General features: G+C 40.3%; 4 protein-coding genes across 5 annotated transcripts; 2 read left to right on the forward strand and 2 right to left on the reverse strand.

The window, feature by feature from the left end:
• Window positions 1-96: 96 nt before the first annotated feature.
• On the forward strand, window positions 97-8,072 carry LOC101740060 (uncharacterized). Its single transcript, XM_004927152.4, has 4 exons — window positions 97-279; window positions 975-1,199; window positions 1,549-1,678; window positions 7,881-8,072. The coding sequence occupies exons 1-4, from the start codon at window positions 97-99 to the stop codon at window positions 7,928-7,930; spliced, it is 588 nt and encodes a 195-aa protein (XP_004927209.1). The 3' UTR covers window positions 7,931-8,072.
• A 98-nt stretch (window positions 8,073-8,170) lies between these two features.
• Window positions 8,171-9,446, reverse strand: LOC134200402 (uncharacterized). The gene has a single exon (XM_062673233.1). It carries the CDS (start codon window positions 9,444-9,446, stop codon window positions 8,187-8,189), a length of 1,260 nt encoding a protein of 419 aa, XP_062529217.1. The 3' UTR covers window positions 8,171-8,186.
• On the reverse strand, window positions 8,171-16,781 carry LOC101739686 (ecdysone oxidase). Of its 2 annotated transcripts, XM_038016802.2 has the most exons (6): window positions 16,647-16,781; window positions 15,284-15,426; window positions 14,545-14,696; window positions 12,453-12,599; window positions 12,079-12,212; window positions 8,171-11,395 (listed from the first exon to the last, which is right to left on the reverse strand). In XM_038016802.2, the coding sequence occupies exons 4-6, from the start codon at window positions 12,592-12,594 to the stop codon at window positions 9,788-9,790; spliced, it is 1,884 nt and encodes a 627-aa protein (XP_037872730.1). In that variant the 5' UTR covers window positions 12,595-12,599; window positions 14,545-14,696; window positions 15,284-15,426; window positions 16,647-16,781; the 3' UTR covers window positions 8,171-9,787. The 2 variants fall into 2 exon arrangements, with proteins under 2 accessions (XP_037872730.1, XP_021204335.2); XM_021348660.3 differs by lacking the exons at window positions 14,545-14,696; window positions 15,284-15,426; window positions 16,647-16,781 and adding an exon at window positions 14,180-14,371.
• A 1,559-nt stretch (window positions 16,782-18,340) lies between these two features.
• On the forward strand, window positions 18,341-19,502 carry LOC101739539 (oxidized purine nucleoside triphosphate hydrolase). Its single transcript, XM_004927148.4, has one exon. It carries the CDS (start codon window positions 18,492-18,494, stop codon window positions 18,990-18,992), a length of 501 nt encoding a protein of 166 aa, XP_004927205.1. The 5' UTR covers window positions 18,341-18,491; the 3' UTR covers window positions 18,993-19,502.
• The last annotated feature ends 771 nt before the right edge of the window (window positions 19,503-20,273 follow it).

Here is a 20,273-nt window from a genome sequence, read left to right on the forward strand (position 1 = left end):
TTTCATTCTCGTTTATCCACACTTCATTTAAATATTGTATTTTCTAAGGCTCATTACCATCAGCCTACTGAGCCACAGTCTGTTTAAGAATGCTACATGATCACTGTAAGCTGTTACAAGTTCCACCGAATTACGTCTCGCTTCGTTAGACTGTGGCGAAAGGTTCAAACCGTTTCAGATTACCTTACGTTTCCATTAGCTTTTCTTTGCTGCCAGGGTGTTGGAATGCCACTCTCCGAAGCTACTTCCTCTGATATTAAGGATGGAGCAATAAAACAGGTAATATTTCTGTCTAGATGAGTAAAACTTCTCCGTCCATCACATCGGTTTTTTCAGCAGTGTCTGAGTCATCGTGGCCGTAAGGATAAGAGGGCCGGTGCAACATTGCGCTGGCAAGTACCAATTTTTCTAATGAAATATGCACTTAACAAATGTTCACGATTTACTTTCACACGGTGAAGGAATAACATCGTGTAATAAAAAATCAAACCCGCAAAATTATAATTTGCATAATCACTGGTTGTAGGGCCTCTTGTGAGTCCGGGCGGGTAGGTACCACCACCCTGCCTATTTCTGCCGTGAAGCAATAACACATTTCGGTTTGAAGGGTGGGGCAGCCGTTCTAACTATACTTAGACCTTAGAACTTATATCTCTAGGTAGGTGGTGGCATTTACGTTGTAGATGTCTGTGGGCTCCGGTAACCACTTAACACCAAGTGGGCCGTGAGCTCGGCATATCGCCACCAAAAGCGACTGCAAGCGAACCACCTGGAACCGCGAGGCACGTCCGCATTACGTTCTAAAGGTTATTTCATATCAAAAAACTATCCAATTAACTTATCTCCACAAAATTTGCGCTATAACATGACCTTCGTTCAGCCAAGTTTCAAAGTTAACCGTGAACTCCCACACATAAATAAACTTGTTGACTAGCAACAATGATAATTCATAATTCCACATGATAATTCCACAGCTTAAATACGATGTTGCGGGTATGGAAAATCACAGAACGAAACAACATGGTCATCCAGCACTAATCGATCCTGGACGATCTTCCGGTGAGCCTCTCAATGAAGGTCACTACACCATCGACTTTGCCCCAGCACCTGGAGATAATGAGGAGACAGCCATGAGGTGTCAAGACTTTTGGGAGATGATCATAAACGAAAAGCAACTAGAAGGATTCATGGCAAACCCGGTATAATATTAACATACTAGACGTTGACCAATTTTATTTCGATACATCCCTGAAAACTGCACCCAAATAGTTCTGCTATTGTGAAGATTGGGCAAAGAACGAGAAAAGCTTGATTACCATTATTTGTTTATTTCACTATAGTAAAACATTTATCTCTATGTTTTATTGTCGCAGGCAGAGATTTTTTGCTAAATCTGCTGATTAGCTTAACTATTTCCTTCAAACCTCGTTTCTAAGGGACATGTAATTTAGCAGCATTTGGGGCGTGGCGAAATATTACATTTAATCAAAATACTAAGGGAATCTTTTCGGGTCTCTTTTCACGTATGTATATTATTACCGTTCTCAGGTGAATATAATGGAGTCGCTTCAAGAGGAGAACCAATCAGAGGCAGAGAGCAGTCAAGCGCCCACATTTGAAATCAATGAAGCAAACAATTTCCCGGCAATCAATGCCATTAAAACACTCAACAAGAAAGGTATGACTGATTGCGGCTGCGAGTTCTAAACGTGACTGATCCTAAATTAAATAAACATCAACTTCGATAGGGTTAAAACAGGGCTGGCGATAAATACACGATATGATTTCCGGTAAACAGCAACTTGGTTGTACCCTGTCCTTCGCTATGGCTATTTATGATGAGTGGTAAAGATCACTGACGAACGCTAACAATGTTTGAGCTTACTAAAAACCATTCAAGAGTTTCTTTAGGAAACTTCCATCACAGATATGGTGATGGTAGTATCCCGCACATTCCGATAGAGGCACCCGTCACGTGCGGACGTGCTCATCGTCCACTCGATCGCCCGGTCTTTGTTCGCCCGGCTTTTGTTAGCCCGGCCATTGTTCGCGCGGCCTGTGTTTGTGGTACATCTGCCGACTAAGTGCTCTTTCTGGAAGTTTTTATTTGTTTTGTTTCCTTTTGTTGTTTCTGTGTTCGTGGTACATCTGCCGACAAAGTGGTTTCCTGCAAGTATTTATTTGTTTTGTTTCTTTTAGTAATTTCTGTTTTGTTGTGCTTTTTCTTTGTCCTGTAGTAATCGCGCTGCATTGCCACCTGTGTTCAATAGAACCGCTCAGGTCCGAGAAGTTGGGGCCTCGCCGCAAGGCGAGTGTTTTCAAGACCCGGGGCCGCCCCACCTGGGTACTCAGCGATCATGGACGCTGTATTCGCGGAATTCCTCCGACTTCGCCACCCACAGCTCGCCTCGGAGTTTTTGGCCTTCAAGGCCAATCACACTGCGAGCCCTCTCGAGGACTCCGCCGCGCTCGCTGCTCCTGCGTCGCCTGTACCTGCGTGCAGAGCTTCTGCATTGAGCACCGCAGCCTCTGTCGTGCCTGCCGCTCCCGTGTCGCCTATACTGGCGAGAAAAACTGCTGCGTCGTCCGCCGTGACCATCGTTTCAGCTGAGCGATCATCCGCGGCCTCCGTCGCGCCCTCTAAAACACCTACACTTGCTCGTAGGTCGCCTGCACCCGCCTCCTCGTGCTCCGACTCTGACTCGGACATGGAGGTCGACCTCGCCCCCGCCTCATCGACGGATGGATTCACCCTGGTACAGAAGGGTAAGAAGCGTGCCGCGGAGTCTCGAGCTCCCGCGGCCGCTAAAATTAGCAAAGCCGTGAACGCGTCGCGCCCCCGCCCTCAGACTCCCGTTGCGCCCCCAGCCCGTGCCACTCCGTCGCCGCGTCCGGTGGCACAAAATAAAACCCAGACCCCTCCCCCGGTTATCCTTCAGGAGAAGGCAGCTTGGGATCGAGTTTGCCTGGCCCTTAAGGCCAAAAATATAAATTTCACGAATGCCCGTAACCTCGCGAACGGCATTCAAATTAAGGTTCAAACACCCGACGACCATAGGGCCCTCTCTTCTTACCTCCGTAAGGAGCGTATAAGTTTCCATACGTATACGCTCCAGGAGGAGCGCGAACTCCGCGTTGTAATACGCGGAATCCCTAAAGAGTTAGATGTAGAGCTCGTAAAAGCCGACCTGTTAGAACAAGGCCTACCAGTGAATTCTGTGCACCGTATGCACACCGGTCGCGGTAGGGAGCCATATAATATGGTTCTAGTCGCTCTCCAGCCTACCCCCGAGGGTAAGAAAATCTTTAACACACAGACCGTCTGTAGGCTCTCTGGTATCGCTGTCGAAGCCCCCCATAAAAAAGGCACTCCTAGCCAGTGCCATAACTGTCAATTGTACGGGCACTCTTCCCGTAACTGTCACGCGCGCCCCCGATGTGTTAAGTGTTTGGGCGATCACGCCACGGCCCTCTGCGCTCGCGACCAAAAAACCGCGACGGAACCGCCTAGCTGCGTCCTGTGTCGAACACAGGGTCACCCCGCGAATTACCGTGGTTGCCCCCGAGCCCCTAAAATAAATCGCCGCGTCGCCCGCCAAAACCGCCTCCGAGCTTCCGGCCCAGACATCAAAGCCTCGGCACCCTCTGCGTCGCAGGCTAAGCCAGCGTTCGTTCCGGCGGCGGTGCCCAGTGTCTCGGCCTGGGCAAAACCGCTGCCGTACACGAACACGGCTACAACTCCCTCCTCCGCGATTCGTCCCGCCCCCGCGACTCGTCCCTCTCCCGCGACTTGCCCTCCGACCGCGTCCGACAATCTCGCTTTAGCGATCGACTTCTTTCAGTCGATCAACTTTGAGCGCGTTAACGCTTTGGGCGACGCCATTCGCGCTGCCTCCACTGCACAACACTTTATCGCCGTTGTGCAGGAATACGCCGACGTATACGCGTCATTAAATACGTACGTCCTCCCCTCACTCCGCCGGTAATCAATGGCGTATATAAGTAGAATAAAGCCCCTATCCGTAACGATAGGATTTTTTAACGCTTACGGTCTCGCAAATCAACGTGATCAGGTTTCTGACTTTTTGCGTGACCACCAAATTGATATCTTTTTAGTGCAGGAGACCCTACTTAAGCCCGCGCGCCGTGACCCTAAAATCGCGAACTATAACATGGTCAGGAACGACAGGCTCTCTGCCCGTGGTGGTGGTACCGTCATTTACTATAGAAGAGCCCTGCATTGCGTCCCGCTCGATCCTCCCGCGCTCGCTAATATCGAAGCATCAGTGTGCCGAATCTCACTGACGGGACACGCGCCGATCGTTATCGCGTCCGTTTATCTTCCACCGGATAAGATCGTTCTAAGCAGTGATATCGAGGCGCTGCTCGGTATGGGGAGCTCTGTCATTCTGGCGGGCGACCTAAATTGTAAACACATCAGGTGGAACTCACACACCACAACCCCGAATGGCAGGCGGCTTGACGCGTTAGTCGATGATCTCGCCTTCGATATCGTCGCTCCGCTAACCCCGACTCACTACCCGCTAAATATCGCGCATCGCCCGGATATACTCGACATAGCGTTATTAAAAAACGTAACTCTGCGCTTACACTCGATCGAAGTAGTTTCAGAGTTAGATTCAGACCACCGTCCCGTCGTTATGAAGCTCGGTCGCGCTCCCGATTCCGTTCCCGTCACGAGGACTGTGGTGGATTGGCACACGCTGGGCATCAGCCTGGCTGAATCTGATCCACCATCGCTTCCGTTTAGTCCGGACTCTATCCCGTCTCCTCAGGATACCGCTGAAGCCATAGACATCGTAACGTCACACATCACCTCGACATTAGATAGGTCATCGAAGCAAGTTGTAGCGGAGGACTTCCTTCACCGCTTCAAATTGCCCGACGATATTAGGGAACTCCTTAGAGCTAAGAACGCCTCGATCCGTGCGTACGATAGGTATCCTACCGCGGAAAATCGTATTCGAATGCGTGCCCTACAACGCGACGTAAAGTCTCGCATCACCGAAGTCCGAGATGCCAGATGGTCTGATTTCTTAGAAGGACTCGCGCCCTCTCAAAGGTCTTACTACCGCTTAGCTCGTACTCTCAAATCGGATACGGTAGTAACTATGCCCCCCCTCGTAGGCCCCTCAGGCCGACTCGCGGCGTTCGATGATGACGAAAAAGCAGAGCTGCTGGCCGATACATTGCAAACCCAGTGCACGCCCAGCACTCAATCCGTGGACCCTGTTCATGTAGAATTAGTAGACAGTGAGGTAGAACGCAGAGCCTCCTTGCCACCCTCTGATGCGTTACCACCCGTCACCCCGATGGAAGTTAAAGACTTGATCAAAGACCTACGTCCTCGCAAGGCTCCCGGTTCCGACGGTATATCCAACCGCGTTATTAAACTTCTACCCGTCCAACTCATCGTGATGTTGGCATCTATTTTCAATGCCGCTATGGCGAACTGTATCTTTCCCGCAGTGTGGAAAGAAGCGGACGTTATCGGCATACATAAACCCGGTAAACCAAAAAATCATCCGACGAGCTACCGCCCGATTAGCCTCCTCATGTCTCTAGGCAAACTGTATGAGCGTCTGCTCTACAAACGCCTCAGAGACTTCGTCTCATCCAAGGGCATTCTTATCGATGAACAATTCGGATTCCGTACAAATCACTCATGCGTTCAACAGGTGCACCGCCTCACGGAGCACATTCTTGTGGGGCTTAATCGACCAAAACCGTTATACACGGGAGCTCTCTTCTTCGACGTCGCAAAAGCGTTCGACAAAGTCTGGCACAATGGTTTGATTTTCAAACTATTCAACATGGGCGTGCCGGACAGTCTCGTGCTCATCATACGGGACTTCTTGTCGAACCGCTCTTTTCGATATCGAGTCGAGGGAACCCGCTCCTCCCCACGACCTCTCACAGCTGGAGTCCCGCAAGGCTCTGTCCTCTCACCCCTCCTATTTAGCTTATTCGTCAACGATATTCCCCGGTCGCCGCCGACCCATTTAGCTTTATTCGCCGACGACACGACTGTTTACTATTCTAGTAGAAATAAGTCCCTAATCGCGAAGAAGCTTCAGAGCGCAGCCCTAGCCCTAGGACAGTGGTTCCGAAAATGGCGCATAGACATCAACCCAGCGAAAAGTACTGCGGTGCTATTTCAGAGGGGAAGCTCCACACGGATTTCCTCCCGGATTAGGAGGAGGAATCTCACACCCCCGATTACTCTCTTTAGACAACCCATACCCTGGGCCAGGAAGGTTAAGTACCTGGGCGTTACCCTGGATGCATCGATGACATTCCGCCCGCATATAAAATCAGTCCGTGACCGTGCCGCGTTTATTCTCGGTAGACTCTACCCCATGATCTGTAAGCGGAGTAAAATGTCCCTTCGGAACAAGGTGACACTTTACAAAACTTGCATAAGGCCCGTCATGACTTACGCGAGTGTGGTGTTCGCTCACGCGGCCCGCACACACATAGACACCCTCCAATCCCTACAATCCCGCTTTTGCAGGTTAGCTGTCGGGGCTCCGTGGTTCGTGAGGAACGTTGACCTACACGACGACCTGGGCCTCGAATCAATTCGGAAATACATGAAGTCAGCGTCGGAACGATACTTCGATAAGGCTATGCGTCATGATAATCGCCTTATCGTTGCCGCCGCTGACTACTCCCCGAATCCTGATCATGCAGGAGCCAGTCACCGTCGACGCCCTAGACACGTCCTTACGGATCCATCAGATCCAATAACCTTTGCATTAGATGCCTTCAGCTCTAATACTAGGGGAAGGCTTAGGGACCCCGGTAACCGTACTCGTCGAACTCGACAAAGAGGTCGACGTGCAACCTAACCCATGCATCAGCCCGCTGAGTTTCTCGCCGGATCTTCTCAGCGGGTCGCGATTCCGATCCGGTAGTAGATTCATTCGCGAAACAATTGCTCTTGAGTTGTTAGGTCTCCTTCGGAGGCGCTCGGGCAGTTGTTAGCAAATCCCACCCCTCTTGGCTGAGCCTTTGCTCGCCCACCTGTCCTGGTGAAACTGGAAAGGCCTTCGGGCCACCAGTAAACTTTCAATCATAAAAAAAATAAAAAAAAAAAAAGTATCCCGCATACGGGCTTGCAATAAACGCCACCACCAAGATACTAGGAAGAGCTGAGTATTAAAATAGGTAGCTTAAGACTTTCAGCTATAGCCACAGCCAACAGGTGGCATGATGGGATGTGGTCGTATACTTTCTCCAGACCATTTTATTTAATAATTTCTTTTGTTTTATTTTTAAACTGGTAAAAATCAAACGTTCGGTCATCAAACATTAGATTTTTGTGATTCCTGATAATCATAATATGCTGAACTTAAGCTAAACTAATAAATTCATTGGATTGTCATCGAACCTTGATAACTGTATAACTTTTCTAATTTAATCAGACATCATGAAGTACGTTGATAGAGATATGCTAGTATACAGATCAAGCTGATAAATACGTGTTAAAAGACTTTCAGCGTGTCCTTTTCCTTGATTCTTGTCGAGACTTTGGCGGCGTTGGAAACGGTAGTTGAATTCACTTTGACGTTGGACAAGTAACTTACGATGACCTGACTGCGGCAGCGTCGACCCGGATATTATGGTAAATCTCGAGGGAAGACCATGTTCAGCATTAGACATCCGAAGACTAATGACGACATGACAACAATTAAGTTAAAATAAATCACTGACTGTACTATGGACGAGTGATAGAGGATTGCTAGAGTAGCTGTATCTGGACAAGGTCTGGGTACTGAATACTGTCTCTGAATAATATAAATTCCTATAAGCTACGGTATCTTTAAAATATAATGGATCATTTTCTCTGCCAACAGGACTCGCTGCATCCATTTTTGGGACTGGAAAAAAGAAATCAATTTTTTAAATGTATTTAATTACTTTTTTGTAAAAATTTACACTTATTTTAGATATTTTAGTTTTGCATTGTTATTTACGATTTTCTATGTTATTTTTATATATTATCTTTATAACACATTTATTAATAAACATAGTACGTTCTACGTCTATATGCCTCAATTTCCTTAAATTAGTAAACTTCGTACTTCATCAACACAAATTTGTAATTCAAAATGACAATTATTTAAAAAATATTGAAAAGCTTCAACAATTTGTGGAGAAATTTATTCATTATCATATGAACTAGATGAACTTTCAGCCTGGGCTTCCATCAAGCTTATTTGACTTCCTATATCAACCATCCTATACCTCTTCTTCCTTTTAACTTCTTTGCCTATTCTCTCACAAATGTCCACAGCACTCTCTCTTAATTCAATAGGCAGATCTGAGACAATCACATCTTTTAATAGCTTATTCGTAACTTCTTTGTTTACCTTTGACACTTTAGTCATGCAATCTGGAAACTTGGGTTTTTTTAGTTTTGACCTCAAATCTTCAAAATACTTTTTCAGATCACCACTAGATATTTTCTTGGATAACCACATGACTCCGTTCATACAAAACACAAGGAACAATAGAAAGATGCAAAGACTTACAATGCAAGTTAAAATTGTAATAATTGCAGACTTACACACTGCCGTGTAGTCCGTTGTTGTTAGATCATCGGTAGAATATAACTTTCCATACATTAAATCTCTTAATAATTGCAAATTTTGTGAAATGGTCGTACAGTTAGATTTGACTGGAACTTTATATTTCTCAGTAACAGTGGGTTCAACAACTACACCATATTGCGAACTAATGGCATAGGCATCAGCGACATTGAAAGAATCACCCAGATCTTTGCAGGTATTGCTTGTAGGATCGTAAACCACATCTGGTAAATCTTTTGTGGGGTCCATAACACATATAGGAATCTTAATGCATCTATTGATTTTCGCATCAAAATATGATCTTTCTCCGTTGTATTTTTGATCACAATTTACTGGATCGCAATTTTCCAGTGGATCTAAATCCAAGCTAACACAATTTTTATGTCTTCCGAGATTTTTAAACAGACTATTTTTTCTTATGAAACGTGTGTCGAATTCTCTAATCCATTCGATAGAAGACCGCTTTTTTATTCCATAATAATTAGACTCCAAAATAAAATGGCAATGGCCAATTTGATTGTAAGGAAAGAGCGTAGGATAAACAAAAAATAATGTTTTATTTTCTTTTGGTTTTAAATAACTTTGACCACCGAATACAGCTAAATTACAATCTTCGAATCCATCGTCGTTTAGACAACACTTTTTTGGGTAATAATTTATTACGGTGGGATGTAATGCGTCTTTGTTCCGAAGCACAACATAAAATTGAATAGCCACTGAATTTACATCGATTGGGTATATACCTTCTTTTATAATATAAACAGATGCCAAATTATGTTTCACTGTAAACTCAATTAAGGAAATATGAATTATGATTAGATATTTAAACATTTCCTTATAAAGATCATTTTATGTCAAGATGTTGACATTTAATCAAATTGGCACGTCATTTGCATATGAAGAGTTTTATTACATTTTATGAGAGGACACTAATTTTGTTTTAGTGGTCTAATGTGTCGTAGCTTTAAAATACAACTGTGACGAGGCTTGGGAGAGACCTATGTCCAGGACTCAACGTGTGTCGGCTGAAAGATAAGATAAGAATTTAATGTCAAAATTTTACTTATTTGTCTATCTAATGTCAATATTTAATTATATTCAGGAGTGATCACGGCTAGTAAGCTATAAGAAAATGGTGGCTGCCAGTGTAATTTTTTAAAGAAAAGTAAAATTTACAATTCGTCCTTTTTAATGGTATTAACTGTAGTTGCGTATTCTTCTTTAATCAAATCAGCGGCTCTTTCAGCAATCATCATAACAGCTGCATTTGTATTGACACTGGGTATTGTAGGCATTACGCTAGCGTCTACCACTCTTAAATTTCTCACACTGTAAACCTTCAGTTTATTGTCAACTACTGCCTCTGGGTCATTAGGTTTCCCCATTTTAGCAGTTCCGACGGGATGATAAACATTATAAGTAACAGTTCTAGCCATGCACTCCCAATACTCGTCACTCTCAAACTCAAACCCATCACAATCCCTCCAATTAATTCTCATTAATTTAGCGTCCATATCACGGAACGTTGGTGTTTTTACTATCTCGGTTACTTTCTTTATCCCCCCAATAAAGGTTTTCATATCACGTGCATCACTAAAATACTTTGAATATATTTTAGGATGTTCCATTGCATTGATTCCTCTTAACTCAATTTTACCTCTCGAGTGCGGCCTACAAAGCGACACGAAAAATATTATCATTTCTTTTTCTGTATTAAAATCACTAAATTGCTGACAAATTTCATCTTTAAATGACATTATCTCTGTACACATTGTAAATACATAGGATGTGTTTGGGACGAAATAATTATGATCTATTTGCACGTCAGGTTGAGTTTTACCATGAGGTACCGAAAGAAAGGCGTTGATGTTTGGTTGATCGTAATTAGTAGCAAGAGGCCCTGTTTGATGCAGAATGTACTCCGCTGTAGCTTTAAGCCAATATTCCTCCGTTTTTGCTTTGGCTCCAGTATTAAGCGTAACTGGTATAGGTATCCTTACATGATCTTGTAAATTTCTTCCGACAGGTAGATTGACTAAATGTTTAAGAAACTTCAGTTCTTTAAAATGCTCTTGGGGTCCTATACCGGATATCATTAGTAATGCTGGCGTATTGACTGCTCCTGCGCTTACTATAACTTCTTTTTTAGCAAAATACGTCTCTACATTACCATAACTCAAAGAAACTGTTACACCTTTAGCTATTTTGGATGGCTGCTCTATATCTATATGCCTGGCAAAAGCTTTTTTCAAAACGTACAAATTCTTTCTTTCTCTTATTGGACTCAAGAAGGCTGATGCTGTACTAACTCTTTTACCTTTATGATTCCCGCCGCGAATCTTTCCCACCCCCATTTGAGAATCTCCATTTAAATCATCTATAAATTTCAAGCCTAGCTCTTGATAAGCCTGTGTCAATTTATCAACTATTTCAGAATGAGTAAAGTTTAATTGATCAACCACAAATTCACCATCAAGGCCATGGCTTCTCGCTAGTTCGGGATTGTTGAGAATGAAAGGGTCGATCATTCGCTCGCTCTTCATGAAATATTTTTTTATTGTTTCCCAATCCCAACCTTCGTTTACTGCCCAAGGCTTATAGTCTTCCGGACTGCCACGCATATGGAGGAGGCCGTTGATGGATCCTGTTCCTCCGAGAACTCTTCCGCGAGGCCAGTAAGACCTTTCGTTGCGACTTCCTTTATTAGTGGTCTCATCTATTTCAGTGTAATACTGAAACGCGCTAGAACTTCGGTGTGTTGCCCCAGAGTAATTTGGAATCTGAAACATCACCATTAAATAAACAATCTTAGTTGTACTAATGGGCGAGCCACGTGGTATATGCTCGCGAGAGGACACGGATGTGAGACTAGGCAGGTAGAAACGCACCAGTTCCCAGTGTCGGAAATTACACATTATTTTATGTACGTAGCTTACAATGCACTCAACAGTTACACACAGGCACGAGCAGAAATATGTATATAATAAACAACTATACTGTTGTGGTTATGTTTAAAATCTTATCTTATTTAACAAATATTTTTTAAAGTTTCCCCCGATACTTGAAAAGCTATAGATGCATACTTTGGGCCTTAAAAGAATATCTGGATCTGGAAGATCTAGTGGTTTAACTTTAAACAAAACCACAAAAAGCTTGGACAATCAAATCTCACCCTGCACACAAATCCACAGTGAGTTTTTATTCGGATCTGTGATACGTTGTAGTGTCGTCCCTAATTATGAATGTTAATGTAAATTCAACTCGAGTGTATAGCAAGAAGTGACTCACATAATACTGTTTCAAATTACTTTCCTTCATGCCACCAATATCCTTCCAATAAAATGTAGAATAAACGGGCGAAAACACAGACTAGATTAATAATATATCTATATAAAATGATTACGCAATCAAAACTGTTTTTTAATAATAAGCCCCAACAAATAAAACAATTCAGTCCACTCACAATACTCTCTAAGGGAGGATCCCCACCGGCTTCTATCAGCAGCACCTTCCACTCTTCAATTTCAGTCAGTCGGCTAGCCAGTAGAGAACCAGCAGTACCAGATCCAACGATGATGAAATCGAACATATCTCCATCTTGAAATATCAGTACAATTTATTAACATAGTCAATAAGAGTATAGAGTGCAATCTAGTGTTGCCAACACGGATTGATCGCGCTTTCCCATCTATTGCTTTGTTTGTATTGAAGTAAATAATAAGAATGCACAAGGATCCCGGAAACAATATTGTTTTTTTTTTATAAATATGTGCTAGAATCGTGGCATTACCACGCAGCTATGCCAAACGAGACGTTCCGGAAATGATATGGACTTACTTGTTAAGCTGTAAGATCTGTCTTCAGGCCAGTTCTCGGTGATCAAACATTGTGTGGTTAGGAAGTGTGTGATGAGATTTGTAAAAGCCACTCCTGCGGGACCCTGGGTGTAAGCACTGCAACCGTTCTTCAAACACTTCATAATTACTGGAAATGACAATATTTATATTATGAGAAGTCGGCTATTTTGGTCGGCGGCAAGTCAAGCCTAGGCGATGCCGCTGATACTCCGTGATACCCTCTTTTTTTTTCAGGAGGAAATCGCTGGACCTTCACTGTTCGAAACCCATCTGTGGGTTTTTGAGTTTTTACCACGGCAATACTGGTCGCGATTTGAAGGTCCCTTCGCCACTTGACATCTGTCAACTACTTCTCGGAGGGAAACGACGTAACTATACATGCGCGTGTCGGTCCCGCTACGGTTTCGCCATTCCATATTTTTCCTAAATTATAAAATACCCTTGAAGAGTTTTTTGGCTCTTGTATTTTTTTGGCTCCTGACTTCAAGAAGTGCATTAAAATTGCCATTGAATGCATTTTTTGATTAATATAATTTGAAAATATTAAAAAAACTTTTCTATATTAATATGCTAAACGACAATTTCGTAGGTAAAAATCTAATAGAATGAATGATATTTACCAGAGAATTCAAACATGGATAAAGTCGTATCATACGATACAAGAAAATCGGCATCTCGCCGTCAGACCACGGAAGGAAAAATCTGCGCTCATTATTCAAGTTTCCCTGTTTACCCATGACACGTGTAACGAACAATTTGTAATATATAACTTTGCCAATATGTCGCTGTGTTGAATTAGTTTCGTAACTCCTATAAAGTATGGTTATTGCTGCACTGTTGTGTTTGGAATTACTTAAACGAACATACATAGTTCATTACGACGCGCGTAAGGTCGCAACTCTAAGCTAAAAACTGGTGAAAAAACTTTACTCGCTAGTGGAGACCGATTTTTCCTCTAAACAGAATTAAATTTGAGCAATCCAGTGGAAATATATAGACGTATAATGCTTTTTTTTAAGTAAAATTAGATAAGAAGATAAATGATAAAAAATATTTAATTACCAAAAGATAACAAACAAATTCAGACATTCAGCGCGGCAGTTTATCGTATCGTTTCCAGAATATTACATATTCCTATCCAGAACATCAAATGTTACAATTATGATTAAGATAAGTGTGAGATGAGAATCAATTTAAAAAATATATTGACATGCAAATTGTAGTGGCTACTTACTAGGACGGAACTTTTTGTGACAACGTGTGTATATGTTGTTGTTTTTTGCGTGTTGATGGTGTGATGCAAGACGAGTATGTTTTGGTGCTTGGATGATAAAAACGAGTCATGTGTCTTCATGACCTCTTTACCTCTTATATAAATTGTAAAAGTATATTCCAAAAGCCAAATTTCAAACAGACACTAACTAACTCCTACCGGGAATCTAACTCGGGCGCCAAAACTTTCGGCTAATATATATTAATACGGCACTTAAACATAACATGTAAATATCTAGAAATAGCTAAGCTAATCGTGAACTATAACTATTCACACACTAACAAGCTACCTATTCGGTATTATCTTGAAGTTATTTCGGGTCTTAGATCATATTCATCCGTATAATTGATTGAATTTTCTCCCGAATGAAATACACGAATCTATCCAACTAAGACAGACAATCTTAAAAAAACGAAACCATAAAAATACGTTACCTTAATATAAATTTAATTTTAAATGCACAACATCTCGCCTTAATTATCCAATAGATACTAAATACAACATTATTAATCCATCAATTATGTAATTACAGATTACAGCCAACGAAACAAACTGATCGATAATGTTATTCATGCTTGGAGATAGCATTCCTATCTCTGACGCTACTGTATAACGTATAATCAACCAATTTATTGAATAAAGACAATTTGTGTTACTTTTAAACGCTCCATATAATAAAAAAGTTGTGAAGTGAAGAATTATATGGCACCGCCCCTCACCGGAGTAGAGTTCATCGATACTACCTGGAGTCACTGCATTCATCAACAGTGCATTTCCAGAGATCTTTTCTGCCACGTACCTTCTGGCTTTGGAATGAGCTTCCCTCCACGGTGTTTCTCGAGCGCTGTGACATGTCCTTCTTCAAACGAGGCTTGTGGAGAGTACTCAACGGTAGGCAGCGGCTTGGCTCTGCCCCTAGCAGTGCTGAATTCTATGAGCGACGCTAATCACCTAGAAGGGCAATAAAAAAAGGAAACATGCAGGTCAGTATGCCAGTAGTTATTACCATTACAAATATAGTTCGGTGCATATGAAAGAGTAGGAGGAAGGAATTGCAGGATTAGGAGCCCTTATTTGCCACAAATTGATCTAAGTTCCTCAGATCGTGTTCAGGAGCCTTTGACCGCGTGTGCGCTGAATCTAAATCCAAAAACAAAAGAAATTAAAAGACGTTCGAAATAATGTAATTTAAAAATAAAACATGTACTTGACCGTTACCTTCTTATCTCTAACTAGCTTTTGCCCGCGACTTCGTCCGCGTGGAATAGTTACTTTGGCATAACGGAAAATTTTACCCCCACTTCATTTACGTAGAAAGTGAAAATATTTTTGAATAATAGAATGTTAAGGAACTATTTAAGGTACCAAAATCACGCTTTTTAACCGACCTCAGAAGAGGAGGCTATCAATTCGACCACCATTTTTTATCTATGTATGTTCACCGATTTCTCGAGAATGCTTGAACCGGTTCTGATAATTATCTTTTCTATGTTTTGTTCGAAAGGGTAGATAAACTTCTCATATCGTCCTGTACTCACCAAGATCTGATGATGGGATCCTGGAGAAATCCACAAAATCTATAATTTTCAAAGCCAAAGCAATTGAAGTGATTTGGTAGATTCTTCTCTACGCCGCCGCACACCGGCCGGCCGGCGCCTTGTACCGCTTGATCATTATTTTGCTGCGATTTAATTTTAAAACTGCGATATCTTCTCATACCTACTCATTAAAATACTCATAGCGAGATACTCATTAAAATCAACTGTGGGTAAATTTCTTTAAAATTAAATACTTGTAAAGAATAATGTATTTATTTGGATAGGGATTTATATCATCTTTATTAAAAAACCCATCACAAATTATGCTTTATTTTAGAACAAATTTGGTTAGCATAAAAAACGTTATAGTGAGCCAACCTTAACATATAGACATATGCTGTGGCGGACTTTTCTTAGATTTTTTAAAGGGGAACAATACTGTCATACATTATTTTAGCGAAACTAACCGTTTCGCATGCACGCACGCGCACGCAGCTGAAGCTCTCAAAACAGAAAAAAATCCCGATTTTTTAAACAGTCTTTATTGGTGCTCTTATATTAGCGTGAAGTTATATAGCCTATAGCCTTCCTCAATAAATGCGCTATCTAACACTGAAAGATTTTTTTAAATCGGTCAGTAGTTCCTGAGATTAGCGCGTTCAAACAAATAAACAAACAAACAAACAAACAAACAAACTCTTCAGCTTTATAATATTAGTATAGAAGTATAGATTATACCTAAAGGTGTATCAGTTTCTGTAATTAGATAAAAGAATGTCAGACGACGAAGGATTATCCAAAAGCATTTGATAGCCCTTTATCGAGTAAATCAAATTAATTACGCTGACTTCGTACTGTGAAGGTGACTTGTGTGAAAATAAATTTAAACGGGAAATAATGTTTAGAAAGTAAGTATCTACGTTAACGCAACTAAAAAAAATAATTAACTTTGAAAGGCAGATACGCATTCCACCCAATTTAGGTTGACTTTTGACTGTTACTCATGTACATACACAATATCACTATAATAATAATAATAATAATTTCTTTATTTACTACATAAACTCTTAAATCATGACCTAGAATACTATTTACATATTTAACAAACTGAGAGATTACGCAGATGGTATCAACAATATAAAATTAACCAATGATCCTCACACTAGGCATAGCCTGTATCGTGAGGACCAAAATGCGATTTACTATGTATATAATTGACCTCAAAACGACATCACTATTATTAATAATTATTACGCTCAAAAACATACGTTACAAGATTTAACATAATATAATATAATAACTGTATATATAATATAATATATATATGTTAATCTCGGGATGTGAAAAACTGGCCGGCACTTACTATGTGAACAGACATAACAACATAGTAAAATATATTTGGTGGGCAATAGGAAGAAAACACAATTTTGAATTAGACTCGCTATGGTGGAAGGTGAATTTGACTCAACCTCAGATAAAAGAAAACAGCTCCGCGAAGCTAATGTGGGAGATACCAGTGCAGACGGACGTTACAATAAAGCACAATAGACCAGATATAATATACATAGACAAGACAGAAAATAAAACCTACTTAATAGATGTAACTGTACCATCTGACTACAATATAGGACCAAAAGAACTGGAAAAACTTAGTAAATATCACCCCTTAAAAGTAGAACTAACACGACTCTGGAATACACACACAGAAACCATACCCATAGTAATAGGCGCAACAGGCGTAGTGGCAAAAAGTATACATAGATACATAAACAAACTGGAAGCAAATATAAACATACACATAATACAAAAACAAGCAGCCATACACACATGCACAATAATAAGTAAAGTTTTGGGTAATACAGTTTTCATAAATTCAAGGGAGTCCGAACCTCCTCTTCCCTGAAGGTTTCAGGGCGGGAGCTAGGAACTAAACCGAGTCAAGAACTCGAGAGAAAACTCCATAATAATAATAATATATATGTCATGTAATATAATATAATAATATAACTGTAGAGTATTTTTAAATATATTTCCTTTACACCTCGGGAAAGAAGTAAAATTTTAAAGATTCAGATTCGATTTAAATTACTAATATCATGAAATACAAAGAAACTAAGAGACAAATTAACTAAGAAAAAATATCTGGAAAGCTTAGTAAGTTGTATGTATATCAAAACGACGGTGTCTACCACGCCGTCAGTAGCTTGGCGAGAAACAGCGCCCGCCAGGCTATCGGAGTCAGTGCGCTTAGTGCGAGCTTTTTTACGCTCTCGATAACGTAAAAGTTAACTCAAATGTATATTCAGTTGGAACAGCGCCCCCAACGGCAAACGTAGGCAAACGTTCCAACAATAACAATAGAATCCCAAAAAATAAAACTAACTGGTTAGATGAACTCCTGGGCCTTCCCGATATTAATGGGGACTGGAGCTTAAGCGGCCAATGATCGGAGGCGCTGGCGGGACATCACAAGGAGTAAAATCATGTCGAATTATAATGGTCACGACCCTCAGCAGTGAGGAAACGACGCGAGGAGGAGGAGGAGGAGCTTAAAGCCATAACAGCGTGCAAAATGCTCGCTGAGTTTACACGCAAGCTTTTTCTGAACTTGGCTCTTCTTCAAACCATTGATATAGGTAGTTTGCTTTAACACAATGAGATGGTTCAGTGACAAGTAGAATAAAAAAAATGGTTTTGAATTGACTTACTTATTTTACTTACTTATATTCTTACCTATCATCATGATATTTTCATTTCACCTCAATGACTTTCATTCCACAATTAACTTTATTTTATTCCATTCCAATTTACTTTTCATTTTAACAGAAGTGGCTTTGGCATTTATTGTGTTTTATAAACATTTTGTCAAATGGGTTACATTCCCTTTGCCTGTCTAAAGGAACAGATAAAAACATAGATTATACACTTAATATATGATAAAAAACATCAAAGTTTTGTGTACCACTATACTGTAATGAGAACGTTATTTAAAATAACTTAAATAAATTAAATTATGTAACATGTATTAATTTTAAATAAATAATAACTTAAATTAGTTTTAAAATAATTTAATATAACTTATTTTATGTTATGATTGTGTTTAATATAAATACATGTTTTGTTGGATAGGAAAATTCACGAATTCGTTGTTTCTAACGAAAGAGTAAATTAAGTGATTTGAATTAAAAATTTACAAATCACACCAGCAATGCTTCTAAAGAAAGTATACACTCTAGTCTTCATCTCGAAAGACCAACAAATACTTTTGGGTCTTAAAAAGCGCGGGTTTGGCGTCAACAAATGGAATGGTTTTGGCGGTAAATTGGAGCCGAACGAAACAATAGTTGAGGCCGCTTCAAGAGAATTACAAGAAGAATGCTGTATTAGGGTAAAAACGACAGATTTAAAGAACATCGGACATTTAGAATTTACTTTTGAAGGGGATAAAACTATGATGGAAGTCAGAGTATTTGGTTCGAAATTGTTTGAAGGAATTCCTAGAGAGACCGAAGAAATGTTACCGAAATGGTTTCCTTGCAATAACATCCCTTTTGATAACATGTGGCCTGATGATAGAATTTGGTTTCCCTATATGCTGAAGGGACAACTGTTTTATGGTAGATTTCATTACAAAGATCTTAATACAATATTGAATTATCATATTGAAGAGCTGAAGTCTATGGAAGAATTTTATAATAGAAATTTGTAAAATGTATTGCTAATTATTTGCTGATCATTGTGATTTACATTTGTGATACATATTTAAAATTAAGATAATTTTAAATTACTTTTGCACTTTTGATTGTAATTGTATTAATCCTGCCATTCAAATATTAAAAATGATTAAAAAGTTAGTCATGATTAAAAGGTACTACTCTAGAAAGCTGGAAATTTGAATACCTATCAAAAAGTGCTATTAACTACTGCACTACCAAGCTGGTCACTAATAATTATTAATATTCTTTTTGTATTTTAAGAAATGTCGGTATGTGACCAATAAGGCCTGTAGTACAAAAAATTGAACTATTTTATTAATTGAGTTTGATTGCTAAAAACAAAATAATAAAAATAATCATGAATGTTCATAACTTAAATAAATACATTTTAATAATCGATATATTATATTTGAAAAATATAGTGTTATTTGTAACCAGTTTTATTTACAGAAATGTTGCATTCTTCACATCAGTATTATTACATAAATAAAGTTTGGTTTTCATTTTGTATTTAATTATTTTCTGCACAACCTTTACCGGACTGATCTATAGTTACTGCTCAAGGCTCAAACTATACATTGAAACCACTTAGTAGTTTTAAATCAACTATGTTTCATGTTTAGTATCATTATTACATATTTATAATAAAAGGTGTTTGCTTTATGGAGACATTGTCCCATATCTAAGGCATAATATATCTCATCATCTCATCATTACTTCAGACCCATACAGTGGTACACTGGTTAGCCCCAAGCATCTGGATCCAGGGGCTCTGTGTTCCAATTCCCAATATGAACAGATTATGTTACCAAAATTTTATTTATTGATGTAGATCATCAAGTGGCACTTAATTAATTTTTTTTTCTTTAATGATTGGACGTGCTCACAGCCCTCCTGGTGTTAAGTAGTTACTGGAGCCCATAGACATCTACAACGTAAATGCGCCACCCACCTTGAGATATAAGTTCTAAGGTCTCAGTATAGTTACAACGGCTGCCCCACCCTTCAAACCGAAACGCATTACTGCTTCACGGCAGAAATAGGCAGGGTGGTGGTACCTGTCCGCGCGGACTGAAGAGTTCCTACCACCAGTAATATATCGATTGATCGTTGATGTATATATTTAGAAAAATATTTTGGTAATTCCATACATTTCACACTTGAGAGGAGTGCATGAGAGAAGCCGAGGATTGAGCTCACTGCTGTACATTTAGAGAGGCTTATGTGCCGAAAATAGAACTCCATATTTTTAATATTATAAAATTCATTTGAAT

This window comes from Bombyx mori, chromosome 17 (genome assembly GCF_030269925.1).
Source record: "Bombyx mori chromosome 17, ASM3026992v2".
Taxonomy (NCBI): Eukaryota; Metazoa; Arthropoda; class Insecta; order Lepidoptera; family Bombycidae; genus Bombyx; species Bombyx mori.